The sequence below is a fragment of the Carcharhinus amblyrhynchos genome, chromosome 1 (assembly GCF_965287045.1).
Source record: "Carcharhinus amblyrhynchos chromosome 1, sCarAmb.v2.hapA, whole genome shotgun sequence".
In the NCBI taxonomy this organism is placed as follows: domain Eukaryota; kingdom Metazoa; phylum Chordata; class Chondrichthyes; order Carcharhiniformes; family Carcharhinidae; genus Carcharhinus; species Carcharhinus amblyrhynchos.
In genome coordinates, this window is record NC_137324.1 from 90,609,241 (window position 1) to 90,627,610 (window position 18,370).

Below are 18,370 nucleotides of genomic sequence, written 5' to 3' on the forward strand. Positions count from 1 at the left end.
TACACAGCTTGGGCTTTACACTTTACTCAGAGAAACAGCAGTGGTAAGTTGTGAAATTAGATCCTGTCCAAATTAGTTTTAATGTGCTACATTTGAAGTATTTGCACTAATCAGATTGCTGAGCAGCAAAGTAAAATAATGGTATGATGAAGAATATAAGATGTTACATGTGAGATCCTCTCACCATATTCAATTTGCAAAGGGTTACTGATGTGAAAAGGCAGAATAAAAGAAGAAAGGAAAAGGGTTGTAAGGATTGTGCAAAGGAATTAAATGGTTAGTTTGACAGGCTAAGCAAGTCATTTCATCAGAAGGATTTTAGAACTTTTTTTGTTATAACATCAATTATATTGGGCGGCACGGTGGCACAGTGGTTAGCACTGCTGCCTCACAGCATCAATTCAATTCCCGGCTTGGGTCATACTCTGTGTGGAGTTTGCACAGTCTTCTGTGTCTGTGTGGGTTTCCTCTGGGTGCTCTGGTTTCCTCCCACAGTTCAAAGATGTGCGGGTTACGTGGATTGGTCATGGTAAATTGCCCCTTAGTATCAGGCAGACTAGCTAGGGTAAATGTATGAGGGGATAGGGCCTGGGTGGGATTGTGGTCAGTGCAGACTCGATTTGCCGAATGGCCTCCTTCTGTACTGTAGGATTCTATGATCTATGATTATGATAAATGAAAGATTTTTCGATTTGATTAAAATCACTTATTTTGAGAAAGCTGTCAGATTTAGAAACATATCCCCGCAGTGGGAAATGGTGCTTTTTATTATGTACTACAGTTTTGAAAAATGTGTAGAACTCCATTGTTTGTATTATGATGTCAGGACATCAGTAACAAGAACGTATAAACGCAGGATCTATATTAAGCATAAAAGAAAGGGTTGGATTTAAACATGCAGTTATTACGGTGGTTTGCCGCAAGTACGCATTGAAATTCAGTCAGTCCCAGCATTTTGGTCGGAAGTTCATGTTTGAGGAAAAACATTGAAGGTTATTGAATGGATGGAAATGGTAGACTTGCTAAACAATTGCATTGTTTCAGTTGGCACAGTAGCTAAGATGGGGAAAGTACCAAGAGATACAAGGAAATGCATGTATACATGTATGAATACATGTATGAAGGGAAGAATTACCTAGATCTTTTGCAAGGGAAAATGTGATAATGATAAAAATAATGAGAAGGACAATAGACAAATTGCCAGGATCTGATAGTTTCTGCCCCAGGGTATTTAAACAAATAGTTGAGGAAAGTTTAGATGCTTTAATCAGGATCTTTCAAAATGCTCTTGGTTCAGGAATTGTCTGTCCCCTTGGATTGGAAAACTGCCTGTGTTACACCGTCGTTTAGGAAGGACGAGAGAGGTAAATCAGGAAACAAATCAGTTTTAGGGAAGTTGCTAGATGTTGTCATTAGGAATAAAGTAAGTCATGTTTAAAATCTAATTGAATTTACGTTCCACGCAAGAAGTTGGGAAGCACATGGAATTGGGGGCAACCTTTTGATGGCTTCAGAGGCACAAAACAGAGTGTAGGGATAGCAGTTATGTATTCCAAGGCTGGTGCAGCGGGCTGGGAAATTCTTGCACTGGCCGATTTGTGGTGTTCACATGCAAGTTCATGTCCCGCTTGTGTCTCCCAACGCCAAATTTCTGGCAGCGTCTGCCCCGTGCCAGAAATCAGCAGGGAGGTGCAAAGACCATTTATGTGGTCATTATATATTATTTAAATATGTTTGGCACCTCCTACCCCACCAGAGTATTTCACTGCAGAGGGGATTGCAGTAGTCCCCACTTTCAGGGAACTAGCAACCAGACCCTGCTGGAGTGAAGGGGGACAATTGGTGACCCCTGAAGGATGGGCGGCAGGCAATTGGCACTCTGGCAGTACAGCCTGGTCTTGCTGCAGCTGTATAGGGCACTGGTGAGGCCGCAGCTGGAGTACTGTGTGCAGTTTTGGTCACCGCACTTACGCAAGGATATTTTGGCCTTGGAGGGAGTGCAGAGGAGGTTTACTAGGCTGATTCCGGAGTTGAGGGGGTTGAACTATGAGGAGAGGCTGAATAAACTAGGCTTGTACTCGTTAGAGTTTAGAAGAATGAGGGGAGATCTCATTGAGACATATAAGATGATGAATGGGATGGATAGGATAGAGGTGGAGAGGCTCTTCCCGCTCAGAAAGGACAGTAGGACTAGGGGGCACAGCCTCAAGATAAAGGGGGGGCGATTTAGAACGGAGTTGAGGAGGAACTTCTTCACTCAAAGGGTGGTGAATCTCTGGAATTCTCTGCCCGTTGAAGTGGTGGAGGCTGCCTCGCTCAATATTTTTAAGTTGCGGGTTGATAGGTTTTTGATAGGCAAGGGGATTAAGGGTTATGGGGAGAGGGTGGGAATGTGGAACTGAGCCACGACAGATCAGCCATGATCTTATTGAATGGCGGGGCAGGCTCGAGGGGCTAGATGGCCTACTCCTGCTCCTATTTCTTATGTTCTTATGTTCCCTGGCATTGCCCAAGGGGCAAAGTATCAATGCCCAGGGGACACCTTGGCACTACCCATCGGGCATGATGCAAAGCCAAGGGATGAGGCATTTGGAGTTCAGACATATAGAATTGAGATGGTTAAGATTATTAATAGATTTGATAGGGTAAATATTGAAAATAGATAAAGGAGTCCAGAGCAAGGAGGAATGACCTTAAACTTAGAGCCAGACCATTCGGATTGATATCAGGAAGCACTTCTTTACACAATGAGTAGTAGAAGTCTGGAACGCTATCTCAAAAAAGCCGTTGAGGCTAGGTGAATTGAAAAACTGGTATTGTTGGCTTTTTGTTAAGCAAGCGTGTAAGTGGAAATGGAATTAAGGCAAGTAAATGCAGATAAGATTTGGATCAGCTATGATTTAATTGAACAGCAGAATAAGCCCGAGGGGCTGAATAACTCAGTCGTGCTCCTATATTGCTTTATTATAAGAAAAGGACAGGGAAATGGGGATTAGAGTAAGTAGCTCCCACCAGGATGGGAGCAGGTGCAATAGAACAAATAGATTCCTTCGGACTCGATTATTTTCTAATTATAATTTCTACATGAGCACTGTAATTGAGTGCGTTATACTGATTTGCAAAATATGTATTAATCTACAGGTACTTGTGCTGTGATAAGGAAGATGCACATTTAGAATGGTTAGCTAGTTTGCTCAATGCACAGGTAAGAGAGCCTAATTTATATTGCTAACATTTCTGAATCATTTACCAATCTATTATTTGTCATTGCCATTTTCTTGTACAACTTTAACATACACCATATGTATTTGAATATAAAAGCTTATAAATAATGTTCATAGAATTAGAATAAAATTCAATGTCACAATACTTGCAGTGCTTTACATAAGCAGCTTCTAGCAACAACTGTTGAAGCAAATTTTATAATTGTTATTGGATATTATTATCTCATACTATCAAGGAATTATTAATTGAGGACACTAAAGCTTGATACTTGTGGTTACTTCAAAGTTGCACCATACTACTTGCTCTGGGCTCCTAAAAACAAGAGACACTGACTTCATTCTTTACCATGAAGACTATGTAAATCTTTTATATTCAATTTTTTTTTTACATGAATCTGGTCAATATTTTTTTCATCAGCAGAAAGCAGCACTGGAAACTTGAATAATTGGCAAAGATGAAGTATATTTTTTAATCATGTTGAGTTTTACTTCAGTAAGCGAAAATGCAATATCCTTTCAATTATGCACTCGTGGAGCAGCCAGTCTGAGCAAGAGAATTGGCGAGAAAAATATGAAGCATCCTTGTGTTTTTGGTTTTAAATCTTTCATCATTTTTAAACTATGGACTTAAGTGGATTGTAAATTGTATAGTTTCTATAGAAACAGGCACTAAATCCTGACAAGATCGGTCAAAAATGACAAGAGGTTTTACCACAGATGGATGAGTTCAGAGGTCATAGACAATCTTTGAAGGGCAGCTCATTAGAAGTTTTGTTCTGGCCTTATTGACAAGTTTGCAGAGTAGTTGCATACCTATTACCAAAAAAATGACTATTGTACTCAGGATGCATGTATATATTCATTTAGTTTGTCTCTCAAAACAGTCCAAGATACAGCAGAGGAAAACAGACTAATGCCATGCAAATCTCATTCAAACAGTTGCAGGAATATACAACATCATGGTAAAAGAAGCAGGTGCTGACACTTTGCAGGGTAGTGAGGTCTGATGGCCAATAGCTTGGCAGTGGTGGATTTTGGGAAGGCTTTTAAAGGTTAGGAAGGAAGGAAAAAGATGGAGAGACTTGGGTAAATAGAAGAAATCATGGAATGCTTATATCATAGAAGGAGTTCATTCAACCTGTTGTGGCTGTGTTGGCTCTTTGAAGGTCCAATTTACTCAGTGCCACACTTCCTTCTTCTCTCCATAGCTCTGCACGTTCTTTCCTTTCAGATAATAATCCAACTCCCTCTTAAATGCCTTGATGGAATCTGCCTCCTTCACACTCCCAGGCTGCACATTTCAGATCCCAACCACATACTTCACAAGAAAGTCTCTCCCCATATCTCCCTTGCCAATTATTCAAATCTGTCAAGTAAGGCTTTAGCAGCAATAGGACTGCGGTAAGCAATGTTTTCGAGATGGAATTAATCTGTCATTTTAGAAGATAAGGATGTATGATCTGATCTTCAGATCTGGGTCAAACAAATTATTGAGGTAATGTGTCACGTGGTTCACCCTGTGCTAGCAGAAATTCTCTGTGCAGGGAAAATGAAGTTAATAACAAGAGGACAGAGTTGTTGGCAGAAGGTGAAACCAACAAAATTGGTCCTAATATTTAATGTGGAAATTTTAGTTTGTCCAGACTTCAGGCAGTCTACCTTGTAGCATAGAGGTGATCATGGGGCCTGGCAAAGTGACGGAGAAGCTTAAGCATGTGATGTTAGAATGCATAAAGCATCTTACGCCTTTATCAAGGGACAATGTGTAGATGAAGGGTAATGATCTATCCTTGGGAAACTTTGGGACTGTGTGCTATTACTGAACACACGAGTCACTTTGAGGCAGGACCAACTGAGGATGGGCATAGAAGAAAGATGTTGGGATCAATCATAATCCAACACTACAAACTTTAAGGACAGTTAAAGGGCACTGCCGTAGTCAATATCCTCTGATAGCTTTGACCAGGACATACAGTGCGCAGAATAGGCTGGAAAATGAACTGAAGGTGACTTGTTGCAAATCATTTCAAAAATGATTGGATAGTTCCAACCTTTAATGGAATTTTATACAGTGACTAAAAAGCTGGTGGACATCATGATTCATCGCACCACAATGGAAATTGAAAGTCTCAGATGTTAGTAACGTATTGTGTAATATTTTAAGAAACAGAAATATCTGATAAAACTGAAACATTAACTCACTGAAGGAATGTTATCATCATTTTGTGACTGCAGAAACTTGTTTTCCACAATTTATGAAAGAAAATTGAATTTGTTGAGCAAGAACTCTGGTTTTAGTCTGAAAAAAACAGGCATTAGTTTTTAATTCATGACTTTGTAATTCTATTGATATGAAATTGCAAAAATTAATAGAATTGTTTTTCATTGATGAAAAAGTACTTGCTTGTTGTTCAGCATGAAGGTGATCTTTGGCGACTAGATGCACAGTTACATATTTCGTCAGCAGTGCTAAGTGCAAAGCTTGGGAGCATGCGTTTAACTACAGCCCAAAAAAAGATTGATGGAAGAAAAATGGAACACATACAAGTAAGTTGTTTGCCAGAGATGGTTCTACTTGGCACAGTTCACATGGGGATGTTACTTCAACTTAATGCAACGTGATCTTGACTTTGCATGGCATGGAAATGCGATACTATATCTCAGGGATCTGAATCCCGCACCCAATAAAGATAGCATTGCAAGGCCCCTCATACCACTGGATATTCATTCCCACCGTGACAAAGTATGCTCGCTGACTATTGTGCAACCTGTGATACCAAAGGCTCAGTGGTCCATTAGATTTTCTGGACAGTTTTATGTTATAAATGGAGCATTTACACATCAGGTGCGAAAGAAGTTTTGTATTCATTTTATGAATATGTCAGTGCATCAAATTGTTTTCGACAATATGTTAGTTGTTGCTGCACTTTATATGTGTTGCTTTAAGACTGGAAGATGTAATTGCTTCAAACATTTTAAATTAATTAGTTTCTGATCAATAAGATTAATCTGAGTTCAGACTGGCATTTTTTCTCTACGTTTGGATGGAATTGCAAAGGTGTGCTAAAGTTGAATATTAGTCTGACCACCTGTCAATAAGATATTTTGATCCAGAAATTTGACCATTAGGTATCAAATGGCCTTCTAAGTCTCCAATATTGTGAGAAGGAATCATTTTGGAAATGCCACCATATTGGTAAAGACCAGAAAATTGGCTTGTAATGCGCATCCCTCAAAAACATGTCAGTACTATCCAGTCTGCAAATAGAGTGCATAACATATGGAGCGAGATTAGTCTATTTGGTATAAACAGGCCTTTCTCATGCTTAACAGACAGTCCTTGAACAAAAAAAGAAAAAAAAAAGTCCTTGAAAAAAAAAGTCTATTAAGCTGCAACCAATAAAATAAGTAATTTCAATAAAGTTTAAAAAGAGATATGCTGTCAAAGCTTTTCATTTTACAATTATCATCAGAACAGTTCACAAGAGTACCATAGTAAAAGGAATAACAATTTATATTACTTGGGAAGAGTGCTGAATGGGTGGCAAGTGGACACTAATTGGTAGAGACGTTGTCATGTAGAATGCCCAGGAACAGTTAACTGCCAACTTCTTGTTCAAATGAAAACCAGGCCAGTCGACTCTGGTTAAGGCATTGCCATGGGGAATGAACCAGCGAATGGATGTCCCCCAAGATTTTGTCTTGTTGAAGAAGGACATGTTCCATCAGTCTGCAAAGGACAGTGTGAGTATGTGTAGCTTCTGGCATGCGTAAATGAGCCACACTGCAAACCCAAATGATAATCTTATATTGGTTTTCAGTGTAATTCTTAACATAATCAGGCTTGTTTAACATGTGTTGTCCAATTGCAAAATCACATTTAATGTCAAACACTATGGGCAAAATTTTACTGCTTTACCCCACCCATCGATGGGCGCCCGATTTCTCGGCTCTCACGACCTTACCAGAACCGAATTTCTAGTGAACTCAGCCTCTCACCTATTTCTAGCAAGAGACTGAATAATTTATTCAAATACATTTGTGTTCATTTGCATGTCTTTCGTGAGCCTGGTGCTCAATCATCCAGGCTCACTTGTTTTATGGCTTCACCAATAGCTCCCTCTGCTGGTGGCTGGTGAATTAAGCCAACTGCCTGTAATAGCTAGAAACAGTCTAGCCCAATTTTCATGCATTATGTGCACAAGATTGGGCAAAAAAACTCACCCAAAAAACGGATCTGCAACTCTCCCATTTTCTCTTGATCAATTGGGCCAGTGGGCTGACGAATGGCAGATGGAATTTAATTTAGACAAATGCGAGGTGATGCATTTTGGTAGATTGAACCAGGGCAGGACTTACTCAGTTAATGGTAGGGCGTTGGGGAGAGTAACAGGGATACATGTTCATAGCTTCTTGAAAGCGAAATCACAGGTGGACAGAGTGGTGAAGAAGGCATTCAGCATGCTTGGTTTCATCGGTCAGAACATTGAATACAGGAGTTGGAACATAGAACATAGAACACTACAGCACAAACAGGCCCTTCGGCCCACGAGTTGTGCCGATCACATCAACACCTACCAATCTATAGACCTATCTATAACCCCCAATCCCATTAAACCCCATATACTCATCCAGAAGTCTTTTAAAAGACCCCAGCGAGTTCGCCTCCACCACCACTGACGGCAGCCGATTCCATTCACTCACCACCCTCTGAGTGAAAAACTTACCCCTAACATCACTTCTGTACTTTCCTCCCCGCACCTTAAAACTGTGTCCTCTTGTAGCGACCATTTCAACCCGGGGAAATAGCCTCTGAGAATCCACCCTATCTATTCCTCTCAACATTTTATAAACTTCTATCAGGTCGCCTCTCAACCTTCATCTCTCCAGGGAGAAGAGTCCCAGCTCCCTCAGCCTAACTTCATAAGGCATGCCTCCCAGTCCAGGCAACATCCTTGTAAATCTCCTCTGTACCCTTTCAATAGCTTCTACATCTTTCCTATAGTGAGGCGACCAGAACTGCGCACAGTACTCCAAATGAGGCCTGACTAGGGCCTTATAAAGTTGCAGCATTACCTCCTGATTCCTAAACTCAATCCCTCGATTAATGAAGGCCAGTACACCATACGCCTTCTTGACCACATCCTCCACCTGCGAGGCCGATTTAAGAGTCCTGTGGACCCGGACCCCAAGATCCTTCTGCTCTTCAACACTACTAAGACTCCTGCCCTTGATAGTGTACTCGTTCATCCCGTTGGTTCTGCCAAAATGGACGACTACACATTTATCCGCGTTGAAGTCCATCTGCCACTTCTCCGCCCAGTCCTGCATCCTATTTATGTCCTGCTGCAACTTTTGACATCCTTCCAGACCATCCACAACACCACCGACCTTCGTGTCATCAGCGAACTTACTTACCCATCCCTCCACTTCCTCATCCAGGTCATTTATGAAAATGACAAACAGCAAGGGTCCTAGAACAGATCCCTGGGGCACTCCACTGGTGACTGACCTCCATGCCAAAAAAGACCCATCCACAACCACTCCCTGCCTTCTGCAGGCAAGCCAGTTCTGGATCCACAAGGCCAAAGGCCCTTGGATCCCATGCCCTCTCACCTTCTCAACATCTTGTTGAAGTTGTACAAGATGTTGGTAAGGTCACACTTGAAATACTGTGTGCAATTCTGGTCATCCTATTATAGAAAAGATATTATTAAACTAGAAAGAGTGCAGAAAAGGTTCACTAGGATGCTACCGGGACTTGATGGACTGAGTTATAAGGAGAGGCTGAATAGACTGGGACATTTTTCTCTGGAGCGTAGGAGGCTTCAGGGTGACCTTACAGAGGTCTATAAAATAATAAGAACATAAGAAATAGGAGCAGGAATAGGCCATCTAGCCCTTCGAGCCTGCCCCGCCTTTCAATAAGATCATGGCTGATCTGTCGTGGCTCAGTTCCACATTCCCGCCCTCTCCCCATAACCCTTAATCCCCTCTCTTATCAAAAACCCATCAACCCGCGTCTTAAAAATATTTAGCGAGGTAGCCTCCACCACTTCAACGGGCAGAGAAGTGAAGAAGTTCCTCCTCAACTCCGTTCTAAACCGCCCCCCCTTTATCTTGAGGCTGTGCCCCCTAGTCCTACTATCCTTTCTGAGCGGGAAGAGTCTCTCCACCTCTATCCTATCCATCCCATTCATCATCTTATATGTCTCAATGAGATCTCCCCTCATTCTTCTAAACTCTAACGAGTACAAGCCTAGTTTATTCAGCCTCTCCTCATAGCTCAACCTCCTCAACTCCGGCATCAGCCTAGTAAACCTCCTCTGCACTCCCTCCAAGGCCAAAATATCCTTGCGTAAGTACGGCACCCAAAACTGCACACAGTACTCCAGCTGCGGCCTCACCAATGCCCTATACAGCCGCAGCAAGACCTCCCTACTTTTATATTCAATCCCCCTTGCTATGAAGGCCAGCATCCCATTCGCCTTCCTGACCACCTGCTGCACCTGCAAGCTGGGTTTTTGCGACTCATGCATAAGGACCCCAAGGCATAGACAAGGTAGATAGTTAATATCTTTTCCCAAAGGTAGGGGAGTCTAAAACTAGAGGACATAGATTTAAGGTGAGAGGGGAGAGATACAAAAGTGTCCAGAAGGTAATTTTTTCACACACAGGGTGATGCGTGTCTGGAACAAGCTACCAGAGATAGCTGTAGAGGCGGGTATAATTTTATCTTTTAAAAAGCATTTAGATAGTTAGATGGGTACGATGGGTATAGAGGGATATGGGCCAAATGCAATTGGGATTAGCTTAGGGGTTTTAAAAAAAAAGGCGACATAGACATGTTGGGCCGAAAGGCCTGCTTCCATGCTGTAAACCTCTATGACTCTATGACACTCTAGCTGGACACTTAGAATTTTTCTCATAAAATTCTGCTCTAGGTTTTGAGTTTTGCAAGCATGAGCCTTGCCTTGAGCGGTCAACCTACCTGGTTTGAATTCAACAAAACTTGGCAGTTAACTATTCCCTGATGCATTCTCCTTGACAATGCCTCTACCACAACCCACTTGCCAACTCACGCAGTTAGAATTGTTTTTCCATTGACTATTGGTACTCTTGCAAACTGTCCTGATGAGTGCAAGACAAAAAGCTTGAACAGCATATCTTTTTTCAGCAATACTCAAGTTCTGTATCACCAAAGGAAGTTACCGAATGTGGACGGAGGATAGCCAAGAATGCTCCCCAAGGAGCATTCAGTAGTCAGCCATTTACTCTCCTCCTTCCCCATTTCAATATCAGCAGCACCTCGGACCGTGTGTTTCAGTTGCGGGGATGTAATCCAGCAGCCCAAGATTCCTGAATTTTGTTACTGAGGAGGTTTTTCTGTTGGTTTCAAATGAATGATGTTCTTTGTGCTTTTTCCACAACTTTTTTACTGTGACACAACATTTGCACATAGCAAACACTGATGCCACAGATGTAAAATATGTTGACTAACCAAGGAGAATTTCTGTTATTCTCCTGCTCATCCATTCAAATTTTAGCAGCCGAGCCATGCAAATCCCGAGTAAGCAAAGTACTCTTTGCAAGTGGAAGAATTAGTGTTGAAATTCGTTCTTACCCTTTTTATACAGATGAGCAGGGAGAGATGTAGAGCTAAGCGTGGGATACATTAATGGGTGATTAGCTGAGTTGCAAGAAAAGTGATTCAGTTCTGGCATAAACTTAGCACTAAACCTGAGCTCATTGCTTAATGTTTTGACTCGCATTTCTTTACATGCCAGTTTTTTTGCTGGCTTGGAGAAAGTTAAAATTGGGGTCATTGTTTCTACAAAATAGAAGTGCTATTTTAAGGACACCAGCAAAACTAAAGTGTCAAAGCAATGATGTTCTTCAAAGTTCACCCTCAGGTGTCAAAATAAGTGCTGGTTTAAGAAATAATCCATTGGAAGTAGACCACTGAAATTAAAGCAATTTATGTGATGGGGAAGTAACACATCAGAGATTAATGGCGATGTATAAAAGCAACTGTTATGTGTGAGCCACATCCTGAGGTATGTTATTTTGGGGAAATATACGCTCTAGCAGTCTACTGCTCTCCCAAAGATAGAAGTGTGCGTTACTCGATGAAGAGAAGTAGCGGAGGTGAACAGAACGTTCCAGGAACTGTAACATTATTGTAGCAAGTGACTGATACCATTAATCTGTTGGTAGGAATTGAACAAAGAACAGTACTGCACAGGGAAAGGCCCTTTGGCCAACAAGACTGCACCAACACATGACACCTTCCTAAACCAAAAATCCTTTGCCTCTACACAGTCCGTATCGCTCCAATCCCTGCCTATTCATGTATCTGTCGAAAGGCCTCTTAAATGTTACTATTGTATCTGCTTCAACCACCTCCTCTGGGAGCGCGTTCCAGGCACTTATCGTCCTCTGTGTAAAAAAAACTTGCTTCTCACATCTCATTTAAACTTCCCCTTTTTACCATCAATCCCTAGTAATTGACATCCCTACCCAGGGAAAAAGACTCTAACAATCCATTTGATCCATTCCTCTCATAATTTTGTAAACTTCTATCAGATCGCTCCCTCAGCCTTCGATGTTCAAGCAAAAACAAAGCCAGTATTTTTTTTTCTCTCTCCTCTTAGCTACCAGTGAACAGAATGCCACCTCCTGCTGCAAGAAGCATGCCATAGGGAGGCCAGAGATCCCCTCTGCCATCTTCATGGGGCCAACTAGTCTAACAGTCATTGTCATTTGAAGTATCTTCAATTGAAAGGGGGAGGGACATTTATTAACACTGAGCAAGATTGTTAGCATCTTCATGACTTTTTGGAGACATGAGTTATCCCTTATCTCCGTAGAAACCACAAAGTAAGTCGTCTGACATCGTGCAGTGTATTATGTCAAGGCAACTTGTCCATTCCATGCTTTCTTTTAAGTGAAGTATCCATCTTCTCAAAGATTACTGGCTTTTGACAAGGCTATAATAGTTGAGAGCAGACCAATTAACGGTTCAGGCTTGAAGCATTAAATAGAGCAACTTTGGCAAAGGCTCCAAATTTGAATATCAACTCATTTATTTTCTGCACAGATGCTGACTGGTTTGCTGAGAGATTCCAGAATTTTATATGTTTGTATCAGGTTTGAAGCACCAAGAGATTGGAATAGCAGAATATGTTGGTCAGCTAAGATGACGTATGATGGGAGAAGGCACGTATGGCGCATAAACTCCTGTGCAGGAATTAAGCTGATTGGCTTGTTTCTGTGCTGTAAAGTCAGTGTAATTCCATGCAATCTGCAGTGTTATGCTTCTTTTTGTCATATATGCCGTTAATTGCTACCTGAACCTAGACAAGCTGATTGAAATTGAAGGCAGTCCTAATTGATAAAGTGTCTTAAGTCTTTACCTATGTTAATTTTAATTCACTTTGAAGACTTGATTGCCTGTTTAAGAGATTTGAAGTGATTGAAACATAAAGTCTTATCAAAATGTTGTTTAATCCTTAAATTAGAGCTTGGTTTGGAGCTCATTACATATAGGAAGTACAACATGTTCTGGAAAGGGGAGAACATTTATTGATTACAAGATGTGGGCATCACTGGCTAGGTCATCATTTATTGCCCATCTCTAATTGCCCTTGAAAAGGTGGTGGTGAGCTGCCTTCTTGAACCACTGCAGTCCATGTGTTGTAGATATACCCACAATGCTGTTAGGGAGAGTGTTCCAGGATTTTGACCCAGTGATGGTGAGGGAATGGCGATATATTTCCAAGTCAGGGTGGTGAGTGACTTGGAAGAGAACCGATGGTTGTGTGCCCGTGAGTCGGTTGCCCTTGTCCTTTGAGATGGTAGAAGTCTTAAGTTGGAACTGTGCTGTCTAAGGAACAATGATGAGTTCCTGCAGTGCATCTTGTAGATCGTACAAACTGCTGCCATTGTTCGTTAGTAGTGGAGTGAATGAATGTTTGGGGAAGGGTTGCCAATCAGGTGCTTTATCCTGGATGGTGTAAAACTTCTTGCGTGTAGCTGGACCTGCACTCATCCAGGCAAGTAGAGAGTATTTCATTACACCCTTCATTTGTGTTTTATGGATGATGAACAGGTTCTGGAAAGTCAGGGGGTGAGTTACTGTAGGATTCCTAGCCTTTGATCTGCTCTTCTGTAGCTACAGTATTTATATGTCTAATCCAATTGTGTTTCTGGTCAATGGTAACCACCTGGCTTTTGATAGCAGCCTATTCAGTGATGGTAGTATCATTGAATATCAAATAAAGGTGCTCATTGCCTGGCACTTGTGTGGCATTTATGTTACTTGCCATTTGCCAGCTCAAGCCTGGGCATTGTCCAGGTCATGCTGCATTTGAACATGCTGAGGAATCACGAATTATACATTGTGCAATTATCGGTGAACATTTCCACTTCTGACCTTATGATGGAAGGAATGTTATTGATGAAGCAGCTGAAGATGGTTGGGTCTAGGACACTACTCTAAGGAACTCCTACAGAGATATCCTGGAACTAGAAGATTGACTTTCAATCTCCACAACCATCTTCTTTTGTACCAGCTATGGCCCCAACCAGTGGAGGGTTTCTCCCCGATATCCATTGACTCCAGTTTCGCTAGGGCTGTTTGCCATACTTGGACAAATGCTGCCTTGATGTCAAGGGCTGTCAGTCTCACCTCACCTCTGGAGTTCAGCTCTTTTGTCCCTGTTTGAACCAAGGCTGTAAAGAGGTCAGAAGCTTAGTGACCATGGCAAAACCCTAACTTGGCATCCATGAGTAAATTATTGATAAGCAAGTGCCTGTTGATGACCCCTTTCCATTACATAATGACCAAGAGTAGACCTATGGGGTGGTAATTGGCCGGGTTGGATTTGTCCTGTTTCTAGTCCACAGGACAAGCCTGAGCAATTTTCCACATTGCCAGATAGATAGATGCCAGTGTTGCTGCTGTAATCGATGAGCTTGGCTTGGGGCACAGCAAGTCCTGAAGCAGAAGTCTTCAGTACTACTGCTGAAATGTTGTCAGGGCCCATTGCCTTTGCAGCATCCAGTGCCTTTATCGTGCGGAGCAAAACAAGTTGGCTGAAGACTGATATCTGTGATGCTGGGAACCTCTGGAGGAAGTCGAGATGGATCATCCACTCAGCACCTCTGGCTGAAGATTGTTGCAAATGCTTCAGCGTTTTGCTTTTTGCACCGATGTGCTGGGTTCCTCCACTGAGGATGTGGATATTTGTGAAGTCTTCTCCAAGCAGACTAATTGTCCACCACCAAATCACAAGTGGAGGTGGCAGTACCACAGAGCTTAGATTTGATCTGTTTGTTGTGGAATCGTGCAACTCTATTACCTGCTTCTTATGCTTTTTGGCACACAGATAGTCTTGTGTTGGAGCCTCACCAAGTTTAGGTATGTTTGGTGTTGTTCCTGGCATGTCCTCTTTCATTCTTCATTGTAGTAAGGGTAATAGCTAACATAAAAGAGAATCCAAAAAGCTAATTAAGGGAGGTTTGGGGGTAATTCAGGACCAAAAGAGAGTGTTTTGTGGAGACAGAGGGCATGTGTGGGTATTAAATGACCACTTTGCATCTGTGTTCACTAGAGAAGATGCTGCCGAAAAACATTCTGTAAAGAATCAAGGAGTAGCAATATTGGGTGGGATTTTCCAGTTGTTCCCCTGCCAGCAGGATCTTCTGGTCCTGACAATGACACCCCCTGCCCTCCACCTTAGATTCAGAGGTTTTGAGGTGCAACAGGGTCAGTAACCAGTGGAGTCAAATTTGCCAGGTGGTAGGCAAAAGAGCCTAGCCATCACAAGGAAACATCTTAACACAGCGAGATGTTGTGATCTGGAATGCACTGTCTGAAAGGGTCAGTAGATTCAGTTGTAACATTCAAAGAAGAAATACATAAATTCTTGAAGGAAAATACAATTATGGGGCTATGGGAATGTAATTGTTCTGTGTTAATAAACTATGAAAATATTTGACGTGCAGTCACATCCTAGTTTTAACAGAATGCGACCTCACTCTTTGTTAAGTTGGGGAAGTTGTGTTTCTGCCAACATATTAAATTCCCACCTTTCAGCAATTAATTTCTCATTGCAGAAGGACTGCAGGAAGTTGAAGTTGAATGATGTCCTTCATCAGACACTTCGTGGAGAGACACAAGGGAGATCTCCTCACTTGGCTGTCTGCCTACAGCACTCGGAGGTTTCGTCAGCCGATGAACAGGAGCCAAATCGGCTCATTCTACACCCTGGTCAAACCAGTACAATACAAAGCAACACAAAGTTAAGACGCTGTCAAGGATCACAGTGTCCTGGTCAAACAGAGGGCGCTCTTAGTAAAATGGCTTTTGGAACTGATACAAAACTACATTCACAGCTCATGCAGGAGCTGAACACGGTTTTTCTAAAAAGTAATCCGCTCGTAAAGAATGAATAAAGAAAGCCCTCATCTGTTAAAATATATGGATGGCTATATCCTTTATCGCGAACATTTTATGTGGATTATAAAAGACACTTTCCTTTATAAGACTTCTAAATGAGAAGGATCACTTCATTAGACTATTTGCATCATTTCATATTTAATGTATGTTATTAAGCAACAGCTTGGATCCATTCCAATTGCCTGATTTTTAAAACTACTTTGAATGAGAAGAAATACTCAGAATTCTGGGCATGCACATGGGACATTTTTATACAGACTATCCTCAACGCTCCTCATATTGAAGTTGAATTGTCTGCTACTTGCAACTAAGTTCAGTGTGATTTGTCAGGGTATTTGGGAAGAATTGTTGCTGTGCATCCTGCATCTTAAGTACTATGGTTTCCCAGATAAAGGCCTGGTGGGTAACAGGAATGAGGAAATTTCCTGGTTCAACCCCCACTCACTTCTGATGAAAGCACACACCAGAGCAGGATTTTCGTGTGGGGGAAACAGATGCAGACTGGACTCAGGTCAGCTGACCCAGGACAAGGTTCGGAGGCAGCCTCAGGGGCTGTTAGTTGCAGAGGTGGGCTATGTAATGGGCCTGGATCGGGAGTGTGGGTCCTCTTTCCAATTATCATAAAAACAGGTCCTCCAGCTCTCAGCTTCACATCCTCTCACCTCCACAGACTCCTCATGTATCATTTCAGCCACCTGCTGCCTCCTCCACGCATGCCTTCTGCCCCTCTAGCAATCCCTATGGCCCCCATTTCGAAGTATGTACCCCACACCAACCGCCTTTAGCTTCTATACCCCCAATGCCAAGGAATGCACCCCAAATAACCCCTACAGCCCTCATCTCCCTATGCTAAGGTATGTCTATCCACCCACCTTCACCCCATGGCAAATCTGTGGCAATTCCATGCCCATTGACCTACTCACTATACACTACAGAACAAATGAACTCCATAATGAAAATAAGATGCATTTAATAGAAGCTTTAAAAAGTGATTAATTCATAACTTTCTACTTTTTTTTTAAATTATTTTTCTACATGGCAATAAAAGTGTCAGTTATCCAGACCCTTTAAGATTTCAATAACTGAAATGAAAATTACTTGAAACCTTTTAACTGAGCATAAATAACATTGTGCAATTGGCATTAGAGATCGGAGAGTTAGAGCAAGTATTTTCTTTGGGGCCCAGGTTTTTTAACAGACTAATGGACTTCTGGGTCTCCAGCCAAGTCTCATTATGTATTCTTGACTGAGAGTTCACACATCCATTGGAGAACTTAATAAGTATTTGAAGTTTCATCTATTGATACTTAAATATACACTTCTAGGACCTTGCAGTAAAACGTATGTTTTAACATTCTGGAAAGGTATGAATGAATGACTTTTTAAAGCTTTTTTTTATACATCGTATTATCACTAACTGGTTCATTGACCCACTCTACACTGTATATAACCAATAGGCATGGAACTGCCACAACTTGGCACAGGGGCATGAAACCATGGTGGTATAGGTAGAGGGTATATCTTGGCATAGGGGAAATGAATCATTATCTCAGAATTGTTACAGTGCAGAAGAAGGCCATTTAGCTCAGAGGATCATGGTTTAGTTCCGTTCTCCTGCCTTTTCCTGGTAATTCTGCATATTGTTTCTGTTCAAGCAATCATCTAATGCCTTCTTGACTGCCATAATTGAACCTGCCTCCACTACACTTCCAAGCAGTGCATTCCAGACCCAAATCACCCACGTGAAAAAGTTTTTCTCATCATATTTACTTTTTTTTGCATGTTATTTAAATCTGTGCCCTCTCGTTAGGAACAGTTTCATTCTATCTACTTTGTCCAGCTCCCTCATGACATTGAACATCTCTAACAAATCTTCTCTCAGCCACCTTCCCTCTGAGGTGAACAGTCCAATCTCTCCTCATAATTGAAGGAACCATCCTTGTAAGCCTCACTCTCTCCAATGCATTCATAACTTTCCTATAGTGCAGCTTACACAATAAGCTAGCTACGGTCTAACTATTGTCTTGTCAACGTATCTTCCTTGGCCTTATACTCCATTAATAAAGTCAAGAATACTATATGGTTTATTAACTGCTCTCTCCGCCTGTCCTGCCCCCTTAAATGATCTATGCACACCTACAAACACCTGGACACCTTTAAGAATTTTACCCTTTATTTTGCATCGTCTCACCATGTTCTTCGTACCTAAATGTATCACCTCACACTTCTCTGCATCAAGCTTCACCTGCCACCTATCTGCCCACTCCATCAACTTGACTATGTCTTTTTGAAGTTACATACAGTCCTCCTCACAGAGAGGCCATGAGGCATGCAGATAATCTTTTGAACTTTCATATGGTCCCGTCATGCAGAGAAGCGTTTATGATATCTCTGCAGTGCCATGAAACACATAGCATTGGAAACCTGGATCAATTTCATGAAAATTGCGGAAGACTGGGATGTGCCTATCCCTGCAATGGAACCAGTCAGGCCAAGAGTGTAGGGTTTGGGATTTTTATCCAAAGTTACACCTAAAAATCAGAAATCCCAGGGAAATGGCCAAGGATCCCAGAATCACGACTAAGCCATTGTTTTTAAAGGGCTCCCAAGACACCCTGAAGATGTAGCCTAAAAATTCAGTAACTTTTGATCCATGAATAACTATTGGTTTGTCTGCAGTTGT

The 18,370-nt window shown here is 41.8% G+C and overlaps 1 protein-coding gene across 1 annotated transcript in view; it reads left to right on the top strand.

The window, feature by feature from the left end:
• Positions 1 to 17,826, top strand: part of arap2 (ArfGAP with RhoGAP domain, ankyrin repeat and PH domain 2) — a 338,594-nt gene extending 320,768 nt beyond the window's left edge. The window contains exons 30-33 of the mRNA XM_080189086.1: positions 8 to 43; positions 3,142 to 3,205; positions 5,640 to 5,771; positions 15,345 to 17,826. Coding sequence (XP_080045212.1) covers positions 8 to 43; positions 3,142 to 3,205; positions 5,640 to 5,771; positions 15,345 to 15,683 — 571 coding nt within the window. The 3' untranslated portion in view covers positions 15,684 to 17,826. The remainder of the gene's footprint in view (positions 1 to 7; positions 44 to 3,141; positions 3,206 to 5,639; positions 5,772 to 15,344) is intronic.
• Positions 17,827 to 18,370: the final 544 nt, after the last annotated feature.